This window comes from Nerophis ophidion, linkage group LG13 (genome assembly GCF_033978795.1).
Source record: "Nerophis ophidion isolate RoL-2023_Sa linkage group LG13, RoL_Noph_v1.0, whole genome shotgun sequence".
Classification (NCBI taxonomy): domain Eukaryota; kingdom Metazoa; phylum Chordata; class Actinopteri; order Syngnathiformes; family Syngnathidae; genus Nerophis; species Nerophis ophidion.
In genome coordinates, this window is record NC_084623.1 from 18,843,246 (window position 1) to 18,863,968 (window position 20,723).

Sequence of the window (20,723 nt, forward strand, 5' to 3'; positions counted from 1 at the left end):
TTATGGGTTGAGCCCTCGTTCCCATCTCTACCCCACACTCCCAGCTTCACAAACTTGAGGAGGCCTGTGGGATTTTGCTGCCTGTACTTCTCCAGCAATGTTTGGTGATGACTGTGGTGTTAAGTTGTTTTTTTATTTCACATTTAGGGTGGTCTACACAGTTACTGTTATATATAGTACATGACAACATAATTCCGTCACTGCCAAGTGAACATTGTCACTTTTATATTCAGCATTTGAAATGGATGAAGTGGCCTAAAATCTGTGATATACTTTGTAGCCTCTTGTGATAACGATACAGTATGTCACATAATATTTGGCATATCAACTATAATAGAATTATTCAATAACTGGTTACTGGCTACTAAGAAAAGCCATTGTTTATTTGTATTTTGTAGTAAAGTAACATATGCAGTTTTGAGAAACATTTATTGTGGAAAACTATACAGCACAACGTTGTCACATTTTCATATTTGCTTTTTTCAGTTAAAGCCATGAATTGAATCAGTATAAGGCACACATACATTTCAAGTTTAAAAGTATTTTCCATTAGTGCAATGCCATAAAGCTCATTTTCACCTGTGTCCCATATATGCTGCCAAAAGGGCCTGTTGAAACTGGAAGACAGTAAATTTGATTTTAATGCAATGTAAAATAAAAGTAACTACTTCTTAACATACTTTTTTTTTTATATTTGTGTTTTATGTATTAGTTATGAAAGTTATAAATAAAACCTACGCTTTTTATTTGCTTACAAGCTTTAATGTCGCATAGACTTAATTCTTAGATAATTATCACAATCGGAAGCTGCTATATGGAATTAATCAATCCAGTCAAAGAACACAACATGCTGGATATCATATATAGTAGTATCATTTTCCATCCATCCATTTTTTACCGCTTTATTTCATTAATATAAAATCACCAAATAGTTGCAACAATTTGAAAGTTTGTAAAACATATTTTTAATTGTCAATCGGGGTCGCGAAATGATCCCTCAAATCAATTTTTGGACATGTGACTTGTTTTCATCTCTGATAACAAAGGCGTGTTGTTGCAGATCAGTTTTGAACCACATGGTAATGGTCAATTTGAGCAAAGTTCCCAATGGAAACTTTATTGTAACTAAATAAAGCTCCAAAAAAATTCCAGTCTGTCCTTCAGATGTGAGCTAATTCTCCAATATAGCCACATGCTACTGATTAGGTTAGACGCCATGCAGCCTGACACAGCATTGTGACATTTTTCTGAAACGTTTATATCGTCACCTTGCCAGACCGTTTTGATTTTATGATTTTTTGAATGGCAAAATAACGATTGTAACAATATTAATGATCATAACTGCTTTCACACAGTGTTTTATGTAAAAGTAGAGCTGTTTTGTATATCAAGTACAATTTCTTGTGACATTTGTTTATATAAACTTATTGCCAAATTGTCAATTACGTCTAATGAGTTTAAACCTTTTGTCCCCCAGTTATGCTTTGGCAGATGAGGCCTATCGGTCACTAAGAGACCAAGACAAGGACCAGTGCATTCTTATTACTGGGGAAAGTGGAGCTGGGAAAACTGGTAAGAACCAATTTTTATATTTTTTCATTGCATAAACATTTGTGGGCAATACTTGACTTACACTCTGCTTGCATGTTTACCATACATGTACTGTAATTTCACAGATATGTTTTGTAATTATCATACAGGATTTTAGAAGTTCTTGACTTTACAGTATATGAGAACAGGAGGAGAAAATATTAATCCAACATCCATCCATTCATTTTCTACAACATAATATTTTGAATTCAAGTTGGCCAGTAATTGGTTGGTGCATGCATAAAGGAGAGAACTTGCCTTATCAGCTTGGCTTGTCTTGTGACACTACACAAAGGTTTGTCCATGGCCTAGTCAAAACCTGCCTGGAGGGAACTGGATAAGGGTAGACATGAAGGAGACCAGTGGGTCGATTTAGATCAAATCTACAACTTACAAAAGCAACTTGATTGCATTTTTTAAGAATGACATGCTTGTTTATATATTATAAAAACAGGTCTGTAGATTGTTATACAGTATGTTGACTGCAAGTAAAATGAAAGCGACACTTTAAAAGTAGACCAATTGCATACGGTATAAAACCCTTTTCCATGACTAACTGGAGTAAACTATTTTTAACTTCTCACAGAAACTTATAAGTTAGCATTGCGGCTGTCTGGTATAATTGGGAATGTGGAATCATTTGTGTGACATCATTGCTCTTTGCTAGTTTCCAACCCAGCAATTGATCTGCAATATCTATTTATTCTGTTTAGTGTAATAGTGGAAAAAAATATCTGGAAGTTCAACACTAGCCATAAGTCATATAATATTTACAGTATACCCAATTATGAGTCACACTGGGACACTATTTGGAGTCTAAAACAGAAGCTGAATGAGTGTTTGGCGTATGTTGACATTTTTTTGTGCTTCTCCTTGGATACACATTCTAATGGATATTGAAAACCCCACTCCCAAGATGCTGGCAAGCTAAACCATGAAGATCAGTTTGGATTTCATTAATCTCATCGCCCCAGAATTTTTGTCGTGGAACAAGGCCATCAAAAACAGGCTTGTCCTAAAAATATGGGTCAACACTGATGTCTTGTTTACAGCTTTCTCTTGCTTTCTTGGTCTTCATATTAGCCAGTGAGTATTATAAAATTACAACAAGTAAAAGAAATGTCTGCATTTACGACCCATTCAAATAATACCTGAAACATGTAACAGCAGATGCTGATAATGATCCTTTTTTGGCTTATGTAGTATTTCCCCACAATCCTCTACTTTGGCTCAGTTTTTAGAAGACCTGCCAGGATTGTTCGCAATCTGTACAAGCAACTGCTGTCAAGCTCCTTCCTATCCATTCGTGGCACATCACACACATCATCGGTTTTGGGTCACCTTCCTCTCATTGGACAGGATATTTAATATTGATGCCAGCAGTGCTCTTCTATGGCCTCACACTTGTTAAGTAACAGTATCTTTTAGAGCGTGCACCCTTCTCAAAACACAGTAAGACCTGCTCTCATTCTTTTTAGTACCTGCATTATTTCTGCAGGAAAAGTAAAATTGCATTTCTTCCCTGCATCCCTGGTATCTCATTGGAGTAATGTACAAGTTGGGTGTATGTCCAGTTTATTTTGGTCTGTATTCTAACTGATTGATCCACACCTCTCCCTGATGTGTGTCAGAAGGACAAGGTGGAGGGGATTATTTAGGGTGAATGATGAGAGTGAAGACTGAGTCATGTCTGGTGACTGTTTGGACTTTATTTTTATCTTTTTGTGTTCTCTCCAGAGGCCAGTAAGCTGGTGATGTCATATGTGGCAGCGGTGTGTGGGAAGGGCCAAGAAGTGAATAAGGTTAAGGAACAGCTACTGCAGTCCAATCCTGTGCTGGAAGGTGAGTAAAGTGACCTATACGCTCTGTTTTGTCCCAATTCAAGTGTGATTTACTATCTATTGGTGCCTAATCCACGTCACAACTCAGTGTAGTGGCAAAACCAAAAACTGTGGCAACATTTTTGACTTGTTAATGTTTTCATCTTCCATGGCATGACACACATTAAAACATAACAAATTGAATGAAGGAGGAGGAAATATGTCTGACAGGAAATGCCCACGAATGATGGGGCTGTATGCTTGTTTTGCTGCTGAAGAGACCTTTCACATCTGCAAGAGTTTAGCTCCCACTTAATTCTTCTCAGAGCGGGGGGCAGAGTTATCCTGTTTCACACAATGCATCTGTGTGTTCTGTGCTCTCACCTTTTCAGAATAAATTGTATGATACTTTTAAAGTACCAGTAGAGTGGAAAAACAAGTTTCCTCTATATTGAAGTTATTATATATCTGATGGATGACACCGAAAGACTTACAAAGTTTGCAAGTAAATGGATATGATCAAACAATGAGCTCGCCAGACAAGTCATCGCGTGACATAGAGGTACAAACCACAGATCCCTTTATCTCCAACAACAATGCAAATCATGCAGATGTTGTGATAACCAACAATGATTACTTTGGGAAAAATTATGATCCAGAAACTTATATTGTTCATCCTGAAAATGAGGATGAGCTACAAATTTTAGAGGTGCTGCTAAACAGATCCAACTTTATTGAAACATGAAGCATCATGTAGCAGTATTGCTAAGCGCTAAACAAGAACTACAAACTACAAACGTAATAAAACGGTGGATTATTGTACAATGTCTGCTCTTACTTCAATGACGACTGATAAGATGTTCATATATTTCCGTTTAGTTGACCAATTAATCATGATGCACACAAAGGGTTTACAAGGAGAAGTCTCCCTGCGATTGTGTGTGTTTTCTCCATCTTCGGATATAAATTGAATGTCACAGATGAACAACTTCTAGATTTAGGGCTAAATCCTCCTGATACCCAGATGAGAGGCATGATTTATAATCTAGAATAACTTTGACGAGCCAAGACAAGGATGATGCAGGAGCATCAGGACATTGTGGCCAGCTCACAGTAAAGCAGCAGAGGATAATATTGTTTGTCTGCGTTAGCGCTTATAACATCGCTAATATTCTGTTAATATTTAGGTCACAATATGTATATTGAGTATTGTTGGCAGGTTTTGGATGGTTGTTTGGAGGGTTTTGTGGGCGGAATAGAGGGACCCCATTGACAGACTATTTATGTATTTATTTATGACCTGGACTCTTTTTAAAAAAAAAAAAAAAAAAAAAAAAAAACATGCGTTTGTGTTATATAGGGATTGTGAATGATAGACAGCACACTTCTCTCTAACTTTTGCGTATTTCCAGTATGACTGATACTATGGTGAGAGTGCAGAAGTGTTTCTCCAATGACATCATTCTACTAAAATTACAGGTGTTCGTAGGGGCTGACTGAATTTTTGGCATTTTGTCACATTTAGACAGTATTTTCGCATACTTTGCGGATTGTAAATTCAATTGGATATGAATTATCGGATCCAATGTAACACACTTAAGCATATAAAGTCAACTTGTTTTTCCACTCTCCTGGTACTTTAAACTGTTTTCTTTGTTCTCTGATGTGTGCTCCATTCCTAACCCTCTGGCAGGAGTCAAGCTATACAAGTTGCAAAATTTCCTTAAACATACCATACTTTCAAGACTACTATTCAAGCCGCACCCACCAAATGTTATGAATTTATATTTTATTTTTTAACAAACATCAGCTGTACTGAACTATACGTCGCAGATACAGTATATACCAGTACAAAATTATTTTCCAAATCTTTATTTGCATACCTAATTGTTTCAAAAGCGTGCCTGTTACACGGCAGTACAACAGCTGATCAAACAAAACAGAAGTCCTCGTCATGGACCCACCAGCTGCGGAAGCTAGCGCTCCAATCAGCTAAACTGAACTCCACGGTGACGTTTTGGTGAATTTACAAAACTGAAGTAATACCAAAAGACTGCCTTTGTAAGTTAATACTAACACAAACACTTTTAAACATGCATATTCGCTAATGCTAACAACGCTAGTTTGATTACATTACAACAACATGTACACATGAATGAAAACACTCCCATAGACATCACACATGGGACAGTTAAGTAGGTAAAATTAATTTAGTTATTTTGTAAAACGTATAAACAATGCTTGTTGTGTTAAATGAAGAATATTTTCAAGCAGAAACTCTATGTAAGGTTGTTTTCCGGTTTAAGGGACAAACAAGAAGTACATTATCAATCCACAGCTCCTGCAGTGAGCAAACTTGGCACCATAGCACAAGCACACCTTTTCAGTGTCTCTGTCAGTGTAGTATGAAAACTATTTGTTGGATATAAAACATTATGGCCTTTAGCTACACCTTTTTATAAGCTGCAGGGTTCAAAGCAGCGGCTTATAATCTGGAAAATATGGTACACTAATCTACTGCAATGCACAGTTGTGCTACAATGTGTGTTATGCCCTATGCTTTGCTGATAATTGAGTGTTAAGTAGATATGTAATTTATGATGAACTATCACTTTTTGTTACAGTACTAAGATTATTTTACTTTCATTTGAATTGACATTTTGAAGCATTTTAAATGTGCTGAAAAAGGTTCAGTGCTATCTAAGCTTGAAAAGCCCAACTGCTTTACTTAATCCATACAGATCCGTGGGGCCTCATCTGCACAAATGGGTCTTACACATAGTCCTTCACTGATTGACCTCAAACTGGTCGAGGCTCTGTGTCAAGTATCATTAATATGTGATAAAACAAATTTGAGCAGTTTGCGTGTTTGCGTATTTGATTTGCCCTATTTTTTACTTGTTTGGGACCATGCATTCACTTTGATTTGTATCTTTTTCAGCCTTCGGAAATGCCAAGACAGTGAGGAATGACAACTCCTCTAGATTTGTAAGTGCCTCTATAAGTAAAATTATGTTCGGCATGAATATAAAAAAAAATAATATTTGCTGCTCTGCTAACCAAAGTGTGTTGGTTGGTTGATATTTGTTTATATCTATTTTGTTTTAATGTACCCTACTTTGGCAATATATACCATCTTTACATCAGACAGCATTAGTTGTCTGGAGGCTCATGTACACTATATATTTCTGGACTTCTGGACTACTTAATGTGATTGTTTAGATATTGCTTCCTGTCAAGTTTGTTTAGCATCCATCTCCACCAAGTATGTTTATCACCCCATCTACCGCATACCACAACTGCCCTCTGAATCAGGCCAGTTGTTTTAAAGCAAACACGTTCATATTACAATGCCACTTTGACGCTAAAAGTTATCTCCAATAGATATTTGTCTTTGACAGTTTTCCCATACAGTGCAGTGAGCGATACCTCATTTCCCAATTCAATTTGTTGTACTACCAAAATTGTAACTCAAAACATATCTCAAATCGGTCGGTCAGTCAGACCAGGTGTGGCACACCGCGCTATTATTTTAAAAGGAGACAGTGTGTTGTGCTATTTTTTTTATAGTTTGTTTCTCTGATTCGGTCATATGCTTCTTCTCCTTTGACTAACTTTGTTGCTTCTGAATTTTTGAGGTCAGATTTGTGTGAGCTAAAGACAAATACTGCTTCAATTGATGGTGGTAGGGGCTCGCGACTCAAATTATGCTTGCAATTTAAAGTTTAACAAAAAGAGAGACAGCTCGAAACTTAAAATATTCTATAATTAGTTGAGATGCCACTGTACTGTATAGATTTTAGGATAAAACTCACTATAGACTTCATCTCCAGCAGACTTTGTATGTTGTACATATTAAAGTAACAATAAAATGGCATTTGCACGTGTTACGCACATTTGATCATACAGATTATCTCGTTCTCTCTCTCTCCTCTATATATATATATATATATATATATATACATATATATATATATATATATATATATATATATATATATATTTATTTATTTATTAATTTTTTATTTTTTTTTATTATTTGCTTAATTTTTTTAAAGATCTGTTCCGTCTCGCCACTCAGGCAAATCACATTGTTGATATAGGTACCCATACTGTATCTTTTGTACAAATTTACTTTAGAAAGAGAAGTGTGGGAAACTTCTCTTGCCTTATTTGTATTTTACTTTATTTAATGTTTTGGAAGGATTTTATTAAACAAAACCAGTTTTCCTTTAAAATATGTTTTTTTGGGGGGGCAGGGGATTGTAGTTAATCATAGAACAGGCATTCAATATTAAAAGTATTAATTTTGAATCGAGAATCGAATCTGAATTTAATTGTATTGAATCGTGTGGTGCCTAAAGATTCACAGGCCTAATGTTTAGTAAGTACTTGATTGATGCACATTATTTCCAGACTTTCCTGGAACACCTAAAACAATGTGGCGAGCTAGATCTGCCCCCCGGTCCATAAATTTGACACATATGATCTAAATCATATTAAGGCAGTGCAATTACAGATTTGTACCAAAACGTTTTATGGTTGGACCTCAAAAAGCCTACTCTTAACGACTATGCCGGCCTTTTTCTAGCCTGCTCAATGCCGACAGACTTCCTGTTGGTGATAAATGGTTAAATTGCATGACATAGTACACGGTACAACTTGCCTGACTTAATTGTTTAGAACTTAAGTACTGTCAACATTTGAACAATACTTTTTTCTGCAAATTGTAATGGCTTCTACAGATGTCCTCAAAACAAGTTAACTAGTTACTTTTTGATGTAGCCTGGTTGTTGTCTGTTACGTTTTGTAAATATACTTTATTTTCAATTTGTTCAGCCCAGGTATCGCTGCACATTCGTAAACATGTAAGCGTATTTCAGTCCACACGTACCGTTTAATCACTAATCTGCATAGTACCTAAATCATGCCCATGCTTAGACTTGGACTAGAATTGTAATGGTGAGTATTATAAAGGATTACGGCCTTGATCTGGTTATATTTAGGTAACCTTGGCATAAACCTTCAGACAAGGTCTTCATGACATCCCAACGGATACAGTTCATCAGGCACACGTGGATCTAACCATCTTTTTTCCTTTTACTCAGCGTGGTTTGCTCATTGAGCTTGGTGGGACCAGACTTACCAACTGAGCTTGGACTGTTCTGACCACCAGTTAATAATACATCAGAGGGTGAAAGACAGATGGTTCTCTGTTTATCTTCCAAGTTTCAAATAGAGCAACAGAGGGGACCTGGAATAACTTTTTGTTCACTTCTACTTCTGGCAAAGCAATTGGTTGAGGTTTGAGGTGGTCCCTGCAGCAATTCATAATTTATTTGTGCTTAACATTATGATTGGTAAATTGTTCCCTATTTGTATTTTTATTGGCTTCAAGGCCCACCTTGGAAGGATGCTTAGTAGTTCTTGGCACACACTGTACAGGGGAATCTCCAATGTCAAACAGTGACGCATGTTGGCGTAAAAGTTATAACAATAAAATAAATCTTATATGAATAAAATCAATATTATCTTGACAACATATTTTACAGAAAGCTTTGCACTCAAATTGTATGACTTTTGAATGTGAAATTAGAAAGCTAAACTAGATATTTTACGTTTAATTTGGTATTCACATGCCATCTCATGTGTCTCATGTATTCTGGTATGACAATCAAGTTACTTGAATACTTGAATTGAATCTAAAAGTTTAGCTATTTAGTTATAACTGGTGTTTTCTGATCAACAGGGGAAGTACATGGACATTGAGTTCGACTTCAAAGGAGATCCTCTGGGCGGAGTCATCAGCAATTGTGAGTAACCCTTTGCTAATATGGTTTTACACCAGCCGATTGCTAATATAGTTTAATATGTCAAAATCAAACATATTTTCAAAATACTTACTTTTAACTGACGTATCAAACAAGGATTTGACCAATCTGTTGGTTTTATTTGCCCCCAACTAAAGAGGTTTTAATCTTAGACTGAGAAAACCCTCTCCACAACTGTGCCTCCCGCTCTTCAGCCCTTCTGATCTTGCTTTTATCTCGCCTCTCTTCACATTGTTTTGTCTGCGCTGGATTCCCTGACAGAGGTCACAGAAGGGAGACACAGAGGCACAACTGACTCTGTGTTTGCTGGCCCAAGTTAATTCTAGCACAAGAGACACTAGAGTGTGAGGAAGAGCCACTGGCATGTGACGTCTTCAAATAGCGCAAGCTGCAGGCTAGACAACTCAATGTGGATGTACTTAATGAATAGGTCTTTTAGAAGGGACTTGTCTTTCTTTACCTCTAAGGTCATTTATTGAATAACCCACAATGGTTGCCATTATTTTGTTTTGGATTTGGTTGAGTAGTTCCATGAATGTTTCTCACCTCATGTCAAGGATGCTTTAATACAGAAATGAATAAGATGACAGAATGCGTTGACCCGACCCAACCTTAAAACACATTTTAGCTCTCCTAGCAAAGAAGGCCTTGTAATACTTAGCTACTTTCAGGTTTGGCCCTTTTGTGTGTTCGACAGTGTTTTCTGGTGGTGGAATGTTGAATAAATCTCCGATTTTTTTCCCCAAAAATTAAATTTACAATTTGTTTCCCTACATTTTAAAGAAACAGATGAACACAGATGACAATACATACACTGCATCTTATTCTTAGCAATATTCCAATTTGTGTGTGTGTGTGTATATATATATATATATATATATATATATATATATATATATATATATATATATATATATATATATATTTAGACCTGATATACATTTTTTTTTCTGTGGAATAATTTTGAAAGAGCTTCCTCTGCATAAAATATATTTGTAAACAAAAATGTAGCATTATGCATTGCATGCAAATAAATAGTAATCTCCAACATTGAGATTAATAAAGTGCAAACTAAAACTTCTGTCTTGAAAAAATAATTTTGTAAATAAAAATGTAGTACTGCAAATTGCATGCAAATCAAGATACCAATAATCTTTAAATAGTAATAAAATCCATCAGATCAATAATGTGCAAACTTAAAACTTTTGTTTTGAACCAAATAGTACTGTAAACAAAAATGTATTGTACATTAGATGCAAATAAATAATCAAATAAAGCATTGAGATGACTATAAAGTTTTATTAAGTGGTAAACGCAGGCTTTTCCCTGAAGTATCCTGGGCTCTTATTTAGTGTGTACTGACGTTTAAGACAATGTACGATACATTGCACATTTAATACATCACTATACTGATTATTTAATGTTATATTTCTACGGGAGTTTTGCATCACAAGCATACGAGCTGACTGGTTTGGATGTGTTCTCCATACTGTATATGGTACCTTGTGGAAATTATTTTCCCACAGTACGCTGATTCTTATGTGGAGTTTGTGTTGCGGTATTGTTCGCCTTGTAAAGACTTAAATTTCCCCCACTCGACGTGATGCTGTTTCAGATGCTGGAATACGTTTTTTTAAACCGTGCAGCGCGCAATGTCTTGTTCCACACCTGTTGCCGCAAATCTAAAGCGCTGGCAACACTTTCATTTTTCTTAAAACAAATGTGTTGCTTTAGTTAGCATTAGCCATGTTTTGCTAGGCTTGTAGATCTCCGCTATGGAAGTTAAAGTTATGAAAGTTCATGCAGGCAAAAAAATGAGAGAAACATATTGATTTTTTAAATCCTGTGCAGCAAAAAAACTCAAATGTATAGATTAAAATCGATATATCGCCCAGGCAAAGTTATTCTTTAAGTTATACTAGCATTTTTGTTACCTGCAGTCTACCTCCTTGATCTCAATTTTGTATTGCTGTTGGCTACTCATTAATAAATGTTATGTTATTGATGCGGCTTTCACTGTGATTCATAACTTGTGGGTGTGGCAGACTCACAATCAGCCTGATCTCCAGGAATGTGTATGGCTCTCCACTTTCGGTGCAAAGTAGCATATCCGACCTCCAAGCACTCGCTTGCATCAGAGTCCAGGATAAAAAAAAAAACGGAAACTTTTTATTTTTAATGTACCAGGGATTTCTTTTCAAAAATGGGAGGTCCATAAACAAAATCCCAGGCCTTTGTTGTTCATCTATCATCAATATCTTGCTTTCTTTTTTACTTTAATATCTGTAATGTTATTTGCATAAAGCTGTATGGTCTTCATTCATACGTAGAGCCATCGTTTGCACCGACCTGGTCAGCAGCTGCTATACAATAGTGATGTGCGATACCACTGATTTTCTTTCCGATCCGACAGAGTAACATTTCGGCTGGTATCGGTGATACCCATCTGGTACTTTGTGCAATTATAATGAATATGTTTGGTAAAATTGTAAAAGTAGTGTATTTTAAGTTTTGCTGCTTCACCACTTTAGGGTCTAGCAACTCCAAAAGGGACAAGCGGCAGAAAATGAATGGGATGGAATCCTCTCCCTGACTTTAGCTCTAGATTTTTTCTGTCCGTTTGAGATTGTCATTATTGCCACAAGTGGTGGAAAAATGTATTACAACGAGTAGCACAGCTGCAGCCCACACTGCTTAGCCATAACCACTGCTATGGTTAAGAAACACTGATTTAGACAAGATCTCAATTTATCAATATTTTTTATTTCTGTATCAATATTGAAGCATAAGGATCTGCTATAGCGTACCTACTTCAAAACTCACTGTTCAAACAAGTAATCTGGAAATGAAATTTAGATTTTACCCTTTATCTGACGACAGTTTTTGTAACCTGCCAGCTATACAGTCAAACCATCTGCTTTAAGTCAACTGAGACACAAACAAGGATTTCTCTATTTTCATAGAAATGCATGATTCCTTTTAATCAAATAGCCCATTAAAAACATTATATTGCAGGAAGAAGGAAGCTTAATGTGACTTTAGCTTGACACATTTGGATAATTTCTAACCAGATAAATGGAATACTATCATCCTGCAGGGCAGCTGCTGGTCTCTGTAGTCTTTAATTAAATCATGCTTACTCTAATGCGGTGAGCAGATGATGGTTTCCATTTTAATCAGGTACACTTAAGTAGAAACCGTGGGGAAAGGGCTGTTCTTTTTGTGTTCTCAGGAAAAAAAGATTGCAAACATTGACTTGGTCACCATGACAACTTGGTTTGAAAATAGGAACTCATGTAAGCGCTACTGTATAATACATGTATGTTGAGCCCTAAAGTAAGCATTGGACTGGCATAAAAAGTCAACCATGTATGTATTGTTTAGATGGGCCAGTGAAATCATTGAAGAAAAATGTCAACCATTGTTAGCACCGGACATTTTAGCAGCATTGTTTCCATTTGTTTTTCCGTCACTCTTTTAGATCTGCTGGAGAAGTCCCGTGTGGTAAAACAGCCAAGAGGAGAGAGGAACTTCCACATATTTTATCAGCTCTTGTCTGGAGCTTCTGATGACACACTAAGTAAGTTTTTTTTTTATATTGGCATCTTGTCAAAATCTTGGTTGGCTTGCAACTTTAAGGAAGTGTCAGAAATAGGATAGGACTGACTTATTTCTACCATGGTTGCAGTGCAGATTTTACATAAAATAATAAAAGTAAAACTGTAATAAAGGAAAAACTGTGAAAAAGTAAAAATGAGTTGTATCATAATACATTTCAGGACACAATAAATTAGGCATCCAACTTGAATGAAACATTGGGTAACCAGCTGCTAAACTCCCCATTGTTTCCTCAATTCATTAGTTCATTTTAGGTATTCCTCAGACTACAATGGCCAATTTCATCTCGATGTGTGTGTTCCTATTGTTAGGTTTTTAATTTTTATTCATTGTCTTTTTGTCCACACAAAAGTAATGTAGGTTTACCAAGACGTGGCGTGAGCTTTTGCTGCCATATTGCAGCTGGGCAAACACATGACCTCCACATTATTGGCACCTTCTTCCTGCCTAACAAACAGTCCAGAGAACAAAGGCAGGCTGTGAAACCTGCCTCTTATGTGTTAGTTAGCGTTTCCGTGGATAGAGGGTATTGTTTTTATGTACCGCACACAGGACAGAAGCACACATGGCCATTGACGCATCAGAGAAGGCTTGATTCAGATATAGTTTACACAGCCATTGATGAAATCCAATTCGTGTTCCCACAGACAGAATCTTTTTTTTTTTTTTTTTTTCTGAGCAAGAGAGCCTTTTTGAATAATGTTCAGTGCACTCACGTATTTAAATGTTTTTTTTTTACATGTACAAAAAACAATGCACTAAACATCACATACATTTATAATAATACAATGATACACAATAAAAAAAGGGGTACACTATATAACTCACATGTATCTTCAAAGAGGAAAAAAATAAACCTAAAATGTCCTATTTGCTTATTAGCATTGCCCATTTCAAATATGTTTTCTTTTATTTGGTGTTCCTTTAGAGCACATGTGCCAAACTCAACTCCCGGAAACCAGATTTAGCCCGCCACATTGTTTTACATAGCCTGCGAAAGTCTGGAAATAATGTGCAGCAATAAAGTACTTAGTCTTTCTTACTAAACATATTTGTGCTTTTAATTTTAACAGAAAAATGTTATGTCTTTTAAACTTAACAATTATCTGACCATATCAAAACAGGGTGGTCCAATGTGTGGCTAGCAGCTCAAACTTAGTTGGCCCGCAGCATATTTTTGGATAAAAAATAACAGTAGGAAATAAACAAAAAGAGCAAAAATATGTGATGTAATAAGAAAAAATGCTGAAAATTTGATGCTAATTACTCAGGGGTGTCCAAACGATTACATAATGTAAAGTCTTATGTAATTGACTGGGGGCCTTTTTGAAATGTTTTTAATTTGTTAATAAAAAAAAAAAAAATACATTTAAGGACAAAAGTCAGGGTCATTTTTGTGTTATAAGGGATAGGTGGATTGGAAACAGTAAGTTGGCCCTTGTGTGTGAATGTGAGTGTGAATGTTGTCCGTCTATCTGTGTTGGCCCTGCGATGAGGTGGCGACTTGTCCAGGGTGTACACCGCCTTCCGCCCGATTGTAGCTGATACAGGCACCAGTGCCCCCCGTGACCCCAAAGGGAATAAGCGGTAGAATATGGATGGATGGAAGTGACAAAGTGTATTATTAGTTAATAATATCAAATGTTCTGTTTTTTTTCAATTCATTTTTTTTTTGTGGCTTTTTTTTACATTTTCACTGTTTCCCCTTTAATAATAGTACTTGTCTCCTAAACACAAAGCAGACACTAAGTTTTTGTCTTTAGATATTTAGACAATTTTGGTTTTTAGCAATTATTTTTATAAAATAGGGATATCAAAATGGCCCTTGCATACTTTGACTTTTTAGTATGCAACCTTTGGTGAAATTATTTAGACACCCCTATCTTAACCTATGTTCCAAACATTTTTTGTGAGAATAAAATGTTTTGTCTCTTTTCTTGATTATTTCAAAAAAGCAATTAAGTTGTCCATTAATTTGTACGTGTGGGTTTGACACTCCTGTGTAGACCATTAGCATTTGTGGATATATTTTGCATGGGTAAAAAAAAGTTTGCAAATATATTTTACTTCATAATCTGTGTCTGTCCCATCTAAATAAGACCTTTTGTTTCCAATACCTATATAAACTGTTGCCATTTTATTGAAATTGATACAATTTCAAGATTCAATTTCTGTTGTTTTTGTTTAATTTTGACTATTTTTCACAATCCTTATGGAATCGTAGCCTTCTAGTTTGTAATAATCGCCTCGTTCCAATTGGCCAACGATGCTGCTTATGGGAGCAATCCCACTTTAAATCACTTTGGAAATGCATCCAAAAACAGCCAACAATACTTCATTCACGTTTCATAAACTGTATAATAACCAAGCTGTAGCGAGATTGTTATTGTAAGAGCAAACACAGAGGTACCGTTTTTCCAGCGTAATAAAACATACTCTTGCGACGGCATGCTACGGTATTAGCCATATGCTTAGTTTCTACGTTAGCAGCTAAATGGTTTTTGAGTTTGTGATGCACATGTGATAAGGACACCAATCTGTACTGACTGAAAAACATGAACATTCATATTGTAGTATTTGTAAAAGTATTAGCCCACATTTCATATTTTGTTTGTATAGAGCTAGTTCGACAGTGTATGTAGTTGTAATAACATACATGATGTGCCGTATGTGTCATGATCAATATTTTAGTGACTCACCCGATGGACAGTTGTGCCTTTGGTCCATATGGCAAGAGACATTTTTTGCCGGTCTAGTTTGTGTAAGCACTTCATTTATGTCGGCATAGCTTGGCTCCAAGTTCCACAGTCACGCCGTCAAGTCACGCTGACACATTCTCTCGGTTTCCATCTGCTCCAGCGTTTCACCGTCTTTGTGCTCTCTTCTATAAGCATCAGTTCATCCTCTATATAGTCAACTTTAAAAAGATAAGGTTATAAGTCTTCATTTGTCCAACAATAGTTGTCATTGTTGTTTATTATAAAGTCTGCCATGATAACAACACACTGTCGTTTGTTCCCGGAAGTTGGAAGTGCGTTGCTATGGAAATAAATGCACTGAGGAAATAAGTTCTGTAATGGATAAATGATCAAAATACGGTAAATATTGTACGGATTACATATTTTTATTAAGATGTCTGTTACATTATATACACTTAGTGTGTATATAAAATGTCGGAGGGTTTTGAAATAGTTTGAGTGCTTCGAAGGCTGCAATGGTGATTCCCATTAGCAACAGCCAAAAAAGGCATGTGTGCTCATCTCTCATAATGATTGTGAACGGCAGGCAGAATTCCCCAAAAAGTGCAGTTCCTCTTTAAGCAAATTTTAACTATGCAAGCGAGTAATCCCCTGTGATTAATCTAAATTCCAAAATGTGATTAATCTAAAAACAAATCTGTAAAAATTAATCATTTGAGACAGCCCTAGTAGATGTTCATCTACCACCCAACCTTGAATTTCATGTGAATAATTTCCTCATTCCCAATTACTCGTCATATTGTTCCACTGCTAGTAATAAAATAAGTCACACTAAAGCTATTTTTGCCTTTGAGAGAATGTATGCATTGTTTTTTTAAACAACTTGCCATATTTTACAGTCTTGTCTTTTTTGTGGCATGCTTTATATTACATTACTCAGTGCAAGATGCTGACGTTTATATATATATTAACTATTTATATTCAGTACACTTATTGATAGCAGCTAACACCATGCCATGGTCCCAATAAAAAATGTAAACTCAAAAAATGCCTCTAATCTCCTGGTTTGTGTGTAACAGAGAAACTGAAACTTGAGCGGGACTTCAGCAAGTACAACTACTTAAGCCTTGATTCTGCTGTAGTAAACGGGCTGGATGATGCCACTTCCTTTAGGACAGTCAGAGTGAGTACAACAAAGAAATGTTTCTGTTTTATTCAACTTAAATTACACAAAGTACTGTGTGAACATTTGTAGGAATATTTTTAAATTTCTTCAGCTTTCCTTTGTTGCAAAATAATGAATGTTAAGGCAGGTTTGATCTCTCCTTATCATTTAGACATAACTTCCTCTTACCTACTGTAAAATTTGATAAACTTTGAACTGAAACTGACCTTATAAGTCAGCGGACGCTCGAACAGTCAAATTTTGTGTTGATTAACTATGATAATTTCGCTCAAAGGTTCAGCTATTTTTAAGGTTCCAGGAAAAAGGCACACACACAGTTTCTATTTGTATTATTGTCTGCTTGAAATGTACCACTCCTTTGTTTTTGCTAATGCTGACACATGGATGATGTGTTTATAACACACCACTTTGTTTGCACTCAACACTTGACTCTTCCCTGCTTAAGCATTCATTTACAAATGTTCTCACTATGTATGATAGGTGTGATTTTGATTTTATTAAAATATGAGTTTGATATGGCGAATTAACCGCTGGAACCTTTTTTCTCCTTCCTAGACAACATACTTTTAATGTATTATATAACATGTTAATTTTCTTGTGCAGTCAAACCATTCCATCATAAAAGTGCTGTAATATGTTGTGACAGTCATAGACCTTATTAATCAGTAAAATTATTTGATCCCTTGCTGATTTAATGAGCTGACACACTTGGTGGGACATGAGCGATTCATCATTTTCGTGGTAGATTATCTTTTACTATTTATTTATTTTTATTTAATGACATAGTCATTTAGTATTTATTAGTATTAATTTAGTCCCCTTTTGCAAATGTTAAACATGAGTTATAAGTATGAACATGTTAAACACAGGAGCTGCTGAACAGATAGAGTTTAATAAACTCTGTTTTGTTTTTTTAAACTCCTGTTGGCGAACACTGTAGTCAAGCTTCCGTTGAAGTTAGTCACTAGGGTTGCGGTCAACTCGAGGGATTTTGATCCAGTCCTCATCACAGATATTCCTCAAGTTTTTGAGGCTATCGCTGAGCAACTCAGTTTCATCTCCTTCCACAGATTTTCAATGGAAATATGATTCAGGGACTGGATCTTTATGTGAAACTTCCTAAGGCACTCCTTTGTTGCCTTTGCAAAACGTAGGTTCTCATCCAAGATTCAACAGTACATGGCCTCGTTCATTCTGTCTTCATTGTCTTCCAGTACACTTAGGAGAGAGACAGTCACAAAGCAGAAAATGTTCCCTTCCATGTTTAACAGTTGGGATGGTTTTCCTTGACTCATTGTCAGCATTTCTCTGCTTCTAATAAATAATACTTTCGGTCAGTCCAATAGGAGTTAATAAATGTACTTTTTATCAAATGGTTTTGGTAAAGAAAATAGATAATCGCACAATGGTTTGTTTATTTCCGCAGTGATATTTAAAACTTGAAACTAATGTATAACATTGGCACATAAAATACGTCTCAAGAAAAATATTTTAAGCCTTCATTTGATATAATTGCGATGATAATGCTTAGTTTATGAAAACCTTGAATTAAAAATCTCAATTGTTAGTGTTTTCAAAAACTGCAAGCCATAATAAAAAATATAAAAAAGGTTTGTCCTAACTCTATGTCATGAGTTTATATCACATATCAGAGGTGTGGACTCGAGTCACATGACTTGGACTCGAGTCAGACTCGAGTTATGAATTTGATGACTTTAGACTTGACTTGACAAACTGTAAAAATACTTGCAACTCGACTTAGACTTTAACATCAATGACTTGTGACTTGACTTGGACTTGAGCCTTTTGACTTGACATGACTTGCTACTTTCCTTAAAACCCTATGATTAAAAAGTTATTCAGGAGCGCTCCGTATCTTCCCTTGTGTACGCGTGTCTGTCAACATGTGTGCGATGACAGCCTGTGCGCTACCTGTCAGTACAAGAGCCAATCAAATTACATCTACGTTGTTTTCGTCACACAGCATTCATCCAATCAAATTGCAGGCAAACCAACGAAGAAGAGTTCTCAAACAACAGAAGAATAAGTGAAGAAAATTATGCCATAAAGTGTTTAGTTCGGGTATTAAAACTACGACTTGGTCAACAAAACAGGAATTGCAGTATGCAAAACATGCGGTTGGAAGATTACAGACGGAGACGCATCAATTTACAACTTCGTTCGACATTTGAAGTTGCACAAAGAAGGGTACGTTTTGAATGTAAGCTAACGTTTATTGCCTGAGTAACGTGACTTTTTTTTGCTGTGTTGTTAAATCATTGAGGCTGCAAACTCACTGCTAACGTTATAACCATAGACATACTTTAAGTAGACGCAGCATCGAGCGCTACTGACCATTGCTGCTGACATGACGTGGGGCCGCCATCTTGGAGTGGTGATCCGCTCCACTCAGGGCAATTCATTTGGCAGGAGCAATGAACTGTCAGCGCATTTCATTCATATTAACTCACTGAATACCACTTATATTCACGCGCTTTCTTGTCATACGTGTAACTATGATAAAGGACACATGTCTTGGCGTGTTCATAGTTTGCTTAACATTAATAGAATATTCTTATAAACTATAAGTGACCAGACGTCTGAGATCAAAACTGGGAATATAATCCTAGAGAAGGGGAAAAAACAGTCAGCTATTTTGAAGTTGAATAAACAATATGATTAGGTTTTATATACATGTGTATATCCTACATAAACAATGTATGAATAATTAAATATCTATATATCTTACGGACCTACAGACCAGAGGTTCTCAAATGGGGGTACTTTGAAGGTATGCCAAGGGGTACATGATATTCTTTTTAAATATTCTAAAAATAGCAACAATTCAAAATCTTTTATAAATATATTTTTTGAAAAATACTTCAACAAAATATGAATGTAAATTCATAAACTGTGAAAAGAAATGCAACAAAGCAATATTCAGTGTTGTCAGCTAGATTTTTTTGTGGACATGTTCCATAAATATTGATGTTAAAGATTTCTTTTTTGTGAAGAAATGTTTAGAATTAAGTTCATGAATCCAGATGGATCTCTATTACAATCCCCAAAGAGGGCACTTTAAGTTAATGATTACTTCTATGTGTAGAAATCTTTATTTATAATTGAATCACTTGTTTATTTTTTAACAAGTTTTTAGTTATTTTTACATCTTTTTGTTTTCAAACAGTTCAAGAAAGACCACTACAAATGTGCAATATTTTGCACTGTTATACAGTTTAATAAATCAGAAACTGATGACATAGTGCTGTATTTTACTTCTTTATCTCTTTTTTCAACCAAAAAAATCTTTGCTCTGATTAGGGGGTACCTGAATTAAAAAAATGTTCACAGGGGGTACATCGCTGAAAAAAGGTTGAGAACCACTGTTATAGACTTTATCTCTGTTGCTGCAAGAGCAGAGAGTTTATTTTGTCTTGACACTTTGTATTGATATTTTCTATTACGTTCTTCCTTTAAATGATCATGTTTACAGTGATTGTTTTATATGTATTTTTCATGTATGTTGCTTTGGATAAAAGTGTCTGCCAAATACCTAAACATATATAAACACCTGAAAGTCTTGATTTCAGCTAAAACCACTAATCTGTTACACTGGATTCAGAATAAAACCAAATTCTGTCTTACCCAACAAAGTTAGTATTTGAATATTGTTACTTGAATACTTATCTGTGGTTACAATAAAATGAGAATGCATCATAATCAGTGGCGGCTGGTGAATTTTGTTTTAGGTGGGCCTAAAAATTTGTAAACCAAATACCTGTAGGGGGTTCATCCTCCCCCAGAAGATTTCTTTGTGATTTTCACATTCAAATATAGTAGTTCTTTGCTCCTGCTTAACTCGGTGGTAATATTATTTTCACAAAATACAACCAATAATAGTATGTTAATGTAAATTCTTACTTGTGAAAAGTAATCCTCCAATTCCTATTTTCAACAGTCCGCTCATTTGAGCAGGAAA

At 35.6% G+C, this 20,723-nt stretch overlaps 1 protein-coding gene across 7 annotated transcripts in view; it reads left to right on the forward strand.

Annotated features, from left to right (window-relative positions):
* myo1b (myosin IB) overlaps positions 1-20,723 on the forward strand; it is a 117,090-nt gene that overhangs the window by 64,572 nt on the left and 31,795 nt on the right. For all 7 annotated transcript variants that reach the window (XM_061918480.1, XM_061918479.1, XM_061918482.1 and 4 more), the window contains 6 exons: positions 1,478-1,572; positions 3,328-3,432; positions 6,352-6,398; positions 9,160-9,223; positions 12,723-12,821; positions 16,638-16,741. In XM_061918480.1, coding sequence (XP_061774464.1) covers positions 1,478-1,572; positions 3,328-3,432; positions 6,352-6,398; positions 9,160-9,223; positions 12,723-12,821; positions 16,638-16,741 — 514 coding nt within the window. The remainder of the gene's footprint in view (positions 1-1,477; positions 1,573-3,327; positions 3,433-6,351; positions 6,399-9,159; positions 9,224-12,722; positions 12,822-16,637; positions 16,742-20,723) is intronic.